At 47.1% G+C, this 6,000-nt stretch overlaps 1 protein-coding gene across 1 annotated transcript in view; it reads left to right on the top strand.

Annotated features, from left to right (window-relative positions):
* Window positions 1–365: 365 nt before the first annotated feature.
* Window positions 366–6,000, top strand: part of LOC139384558 (uncharacterized) — a 41,964-nt gene continuing 36,329 nt past the window's right edge. The window contains exon 1 of the mRNA XM_071129396.1: window positions 366–902. Within this exon, the coding sequence (XP_070985497.1) occupies window positions 366–902 (537 nt within the window). The remainder of the gene's footprint in view (window positions 903–6,000) is intronic.

Below are 6,000 nucleotides of genomic sequence, written 5' to 3'. Positions count from 1 at the left end.
TATCTGGAGATGGGAGGAGATACTGGAAGGCAAGGGACCCTGGGCACAGGCTGGGAAAATCGCCGTCCACAGGAGGAACTGGAGGCAGCTAAGGCTGAGTGGAAACACTACGAGGAGTTGGCACGGCTGGCAAGGAATCCCAAGAGGCAGCCCCAAAAATGTATTGGGGGAGGCACACGGGGAGTGTGGCAGAGTCAGGAGTCATACCTGAACCAACTCCCCGTGCTTATCGTAAGGGGCCAAGGATGGAACCAGAGCCGGTCAGGGCGAAATTGGAGGTGAGCGACGGAAGCGAAGCAGAGACAGTGAATGAGTTAATGGGGAGATTGGAGGAGAGAGTAATGAGGGAGTTGCTGTGTTGGTGCATGAGGCACGACATCCGCCCGACGGAGCGTGTCTGGGATTTGATGTCACTTGAGTCAGCTCTCCATACTCGTCCTGAGGTGCGAGCTAGCCGTCTGGTGAAGACTGTGCCAGCCCCACGCACCAGGCCTCCTGTGCGCCTCCCTATCCCTGCGCGTCCTGTGCCAGCTCGGCACTACAGCTCTCCAAGACGTGCTTACCATGGCGGACATCGTACTGGTCAGGCACCGTGTTATGCGGTGGAGCGCACAGTGTCTCCAGTACGTGTTCTTAGCCCAGTGCGCTACATCCCAGCTCCCCGCATCTGCCGGGCTAGGGTGAGGATCCAGCCAGGACGGATGGTGCCAGCCCTGCTCTCCAGACCTCCAGTGTGTCTCCTCGGGCCAGAATATCCTGCGTCGGCGCTGCGCACTGTGTCTCCCGTGTGTCTGCACAGCCCTGTACATGCGCCCCAAACGTGCCCGGCTAAAATCACCATCCAGCCAGGATGGGTTGTGCAGGCCCTTAGTTCGAGACCTCCAGTGCGCCTCCACGGCCCGGTCTATCCTGTGCCTCCAAGGACCAGGCTGTCTCTCTGTCTCCTTCCTCCAGAGTCTCCCTCCAGCCCGGAGCTGCCAGAGCCTCCCTCCAGCCCGGAGCTGCCAGAGCCTCCCTCCAGCCCGGAGCTGCCAGAGCCTCCCTCCAGCCCGGAGCTGCCAGAGCCTCCCTCCAGCCCGGAGCTGCCAGAGCCGCCCGTCAGCCCGGAGCTGCCAGAGCCGCCCGTCAGCCCGGAGCTGCCAGAGCCGCCCTTCACTCCGGAGCTGCCAGAATCGCAGCCCCTCAGTCCAGAGGCGCCCCTCAGTCCAGAGGCGCCCCTCAGTCCAGAGGCGCCCCTCAGTCCAGTGGCGCCCGTAGCTCTTGCCCACATGGGTTGTGGGTAGTTATTTTCTGTTTAGTGTGTGTTGCACCTGACAGAGCTGTTTCGGTTGTGCCTTTTGTTACTTTGTATCTAGTGTTCAGTTATATTTAATAAAATGCCGAACACGTACCACGCTGCACCTTGGTCCTCACCTTCTTCCACCAACGGCCATTACACTGAGACTTTATTTCCCCACCCTCATATGCTTGTCCTTATTTTGCTGTGCTCAGTTTTATAGCAAGCACACATAGTGGGACCCACAATTAACCTAAAGCAGACTGTTCATCAGAAAGAGAACCAAAACCCTGACTTCAGTGTTAATTGTCTACAAATAGTTACTTATCTCCTCGATAGGTGTGTCATCGAAGGTCTGTCCAAATCAGTGGGGAATACAACAGGTAATTCTATTGTTCTTTTGGTTTTTAATTGACTCTTTTTTTTCCCACTCTTTCAATCATTTGTCAGTGGCAATTAAATGGCACCTGTTATAATCCCTGTATTTTCCATGTTTTCCAACTCCAGAATGTTCTACAGCACTATCTTATAGCATAACATTTTGGCCTGATAACAAAACCACTACTCTCTAAAATTCTAGTATGCTATTGACCAGAGTGAGTGTACACTACCCTAAGACATTGATGTTTATCTAGTCATGAGTTAGCCTGCTGGTAGTTGTGTTTGATATATGGATGTGGGTGTACAGTGTTCACTATATCGAATGGAATGAGTACCTGGGAAGTGACTATGTGTGTGGTGTTTGTTAGTGATGCTCTCCGCGGTGTGTCTGAGCTTGAGGTGATGTGTGCTGGCTGCACTCCAGTTTTTAGTGTTAAGTAGTGCAGGAGGGGTCGTGGTTCGAGGCCAGGCACATTTAGCTAATTGAGAGAGTGGCCGGCGTGTTTGAAGTACGCCAGGCGGTGTTACAGGCTTTGAAGTTCGATTGGGTGTTAAACAACCAGGAAATGGGCAGTAGTTAGTCTCTGTAAAGTTGTACGTTTCCTCCTCCTCTGGTGGCAAGGGGAGACAGCAGCGGAGGGGGATTTGCTGTAAGTGTGGTACTGCTCTGGAATGCTCTGTCAGGGTTCATTAGCCCAACCCGTCTCCTTCTGAGGAGGAACTTGGCTAGTGGTTTAAAACCAATTTCCATTACCTGGCTTCGTTTTTATCAACTTCCGTGCCATTACCACCTCTCCTCCCCTCTCTCTCCCTGGCTCTGCCACCTCTAAGAGCTGTGTGGGATGGAGGTGGCCCTGGTCTTAGTTTCCCCCATCTCCTCTCTCTTCCCCCTGATGAGGCTCTGTGGGGGACGAGCCTGCTTCCATACCCTGACTAGAGTATCACTCTGCAGGGGACTTTGTGCCATTAACACCTTCGACAAGACCAGACACCTGATGAAAAAAGGAAGATTTTGAAGAACATAGAAAATGGTATTTGAATGTTGAGAATAGGCCATTGAGTCACTCTAAGCTTTTAATGGCCTTCAGCAGCTGACTTTCCATATGTCAGAGTCAGGGGTACAGTATATGATAGTGTAGCTCTGAAATCCTTCCCCTCCTTGACCCTAACCCACCAAGTGTAGTTGTATCAGTGGGGAGCGTCCATGAAAAGGACCGTTTTAGAGCAGCCTCAATGGGCTTGAGGAGTAAGGAGCTGTTGGAACTCCTCTGACAGCCATATTGGAGCAGGGAGAGATGGAGAAGAAGGGGTGAAAGGGCAGGTGTCTGCCACAGAATTTAATTAGAGAGACGGGATGCTTTGTCCTCTAAAGTTGCTTTAGGCATTCTTTAATTGCCCCCCCCCCCTTATCTCCAGCAGACCCCCCTCCTCCATCAAGTTCATTAGTATTCATCTTGAAGGTATGTCACAATGCTGAGGGATGTCTGTGCTTTACTTCACCTCATCTCGTTAACTCAATCTTACACACACACTCTGACAAAATACTTCCTTAATGACTCCCTCTTGCCAAAATGTGGCAGCCGCGTCATAGTATCTAGAACAGATTTGTCAAGCAGACTAGTTGTTGTTGTCAGAAGTCATGTAGTCAGTGCAAGTCTCCCAGCTTGTACAAGGTAGGTATCTCCAAAAGCTTTCAATTAGGATTTTAGCTGCAGATTTGAATACAACATTCTAGGTATTGGGAGGCACAGTAACTGTACACTAGTGGAAATGTATTAATTATGGCCAACTTGTTTGAACATTCAATAACAACCATTCTGTACATCTACAGAACATAAATCAAAAACAACCTGTAGTCTTCTCTCAACAACTATCATAAAATATAGACTGGAATTGACTAGTTAAAAACAACATATTTTGTGGAAGCTTTACAGGTGTCTGTACCAGAGAGAGGAGAGAGGGAGGGAGAGAGGGAGAGAGAGGAAGGGAGAGGGAGAGGGAGAGAGAGAAAGGGAGAGGGAGAGAGAGAAAGGGAGAGGAAGGGAGAGAGAGAGAGAGGAAGGGAGAGGGAGAGAGAGGAAGGGAGAGGGAGAGACTCAGTGAATGTGAGATGGCAATAAGGTGCTTTGGAAGTTTCACACTGTATTAGGAGCTCAGTCATATCAATATGTATTCAAAAGAGCAGCCTCCCCAGGGATTGAGCCTCTCTGCCTGACACTGGTTCAAAACAAACAGAAGGACTTTAGGGGATCCACCATCTATTGGTTAGTACCAGATGTTGTTCCTTCTCTAGTCCACGGTTGGTTTTACCTGTGTGTGCTAGAGATGAACCACATTATCTGCTCTGCCATAAAACAGGTTTGAACAGGGGCCTATGAAGGTTGAGTGCATGCAGCCATTGTTTACTGTGTTTCTGAAAGAGATTAGTAAGAGCCCGTCACATGAAGGCAATCTTCAAAGAGACCCTTGAGAGGAGATTTGACATGAGGACCATGGCTGTCATGTTCACAGAGATGTGCCCAATAAGACTGGCTTTGCTATGAGGGAATGCAACAAGCTAGATCAAACGAAAGCAAGGCCGCTGGATCATTCATGTGTTGCCTGTTCATTAGTCGACAGGTTTGAATAAGACAGTTAATATGGGAGATTTGGAGATCAATCATGAACTGATTAAACATTTAATTAAATCCAGGAGGGGGATATGATTGTTTTGATAAATAGGAGTGTATGTAATAAGCAATTCACTTTTAAATTATTGTGACTTACATGATGGTGTTGCCAAATAAGTTAATAAAAGAAGAATTGCTTTTGAAAAAGAAGTAAATTGCATTTTTTTTAATCAAAATACTTTTCTCCATCTTCAGCTTTATCAGCAGTGTTTAGCCTAGCTAGCAACATAAAAAAGTGAAAATTGAGATTAGACCGAGCAATAATACTGCCCATCGCTCATTAAAACCGTAATCGTGCGTAAAATGAGATTGATGGAAATTTATCTAAAAGGTCAAGGAAAGGGAATTTTCTAGGCTGACACAGGATTTAATGGACATGGTTTTAATTTAGCCGCTTCTCACAACACTAGGAGGATCAAAATCCCCCCCAGGCAAATTATAGGCCCTTACATACCGACCCTATCCCCACCTCTCCTCTACCTTCTTTAAATCAAATCAAATAACATTGTAGTTGTCACACGCACCGAATACAATGGGTGTAGACTTTACCATGATATGCCTGCTTACAAGCCTTTCTACAGTAAAAAATAAATACAAATATAAAAAAAGGAACAGGAGGAATATAATCCACAGGAATGAATCTATATACTGGGTGACTACTGTTCTCGCCATCTCAGCTGAGTTACACTGTGCTTTTGTTTTTGTAGTGTACAGTGAAAGTGAAATTAAAACCCAGTTCTTAAATATGGAAGTGATTTAAGTTGATGAAATGCATTAGCGTCTGTTTGGCGTGCTCTGTTATAGCCATTCACTAAAGAGAAGAGGCAGGAGATGGTTGTGCCAAGGTCCCTCAATAAAAGACAAGGTCAGCTACCCCCACACCTCCCTCTCTCTCTCTCTCTTTCTCTCACTCTTTCTCTCACTCTTTCTCTCACTCTTTCTCTCTCTCTCTGTTTCTCCCGATCTCTCTTTCTGGTAGTTTGCTATATAATCTAATGCCTGGGAATGGTTGGATCCTGCGCAGGGGAACACTGTTGGTAGGATTTACCTCAGCATTTGACCACAGTTTCTCTCCTTATTATCCTTTTTTCTCAACAGGCGTTTAAGGCCAATATTTTAAAGCTCAACTCGATTCCATCCCCCGCTTACATGTTGGATATAAAGTATTTATTTCCTTTAATCGCTAGGTATCACACTGAGCTCAATAACTCCATTCCGCAGTAACAGGATTAGGTGTATCAGTGGGTGAAATTAAGGACATACGTGTGTACATCTATTGACCAAGAGCACTTTCAATGTAATGGTTTGAGTCCTGAATGCTCTGGACTGGTATGTCTTGTTTTTTGTATGACAGAACTGATGAATTCATTCTGCCACTAAGTCTTAAGAAACAGAAATTAAAGGGGAACATGATTGTTTATTCATGTTCTGTCTGTACTTTACAGGTTGATTGTGTCAGGGAGGGTCTGCTGAAAGTTGGAGAGTTGAAGAATGAATGGACAAAGTGTATGTGAACGTGCATGTGTCTACGTTGTGTGTTTGTGTTAGTGTGGCTGCTCTCAGGGGGGGGGGGGGGGTAGTGAGTTGCGTAGGTTATTGAATTGTGCTGTAGTTTTGAGTTTTGATCCGCTGTCTACGGTCTTGGTCTCCCCCCTGCATGGCTGTGAGGTGCAG

Source organism: Oncorhynchus clarkii, chromosome 26, assembly GCF_045791955.1.
Source record: "Oncorhynchus clarkii lewisi isolate Uvic-CL-2024 chromosome 26, UVic_Ocla_1.0, whole genome shotgun sequence".
NCBI lineage: Eukaryota > Metazoa > Chordata > Actinopteri > Salmoniformes > Salmonidae > Oncorhynchus > Oncorhynchus clarkii.
Note: the sequence above shows the minus strand (reverse complement) of the source record. Positions and strands in the feature narration are given on the sequence as shown.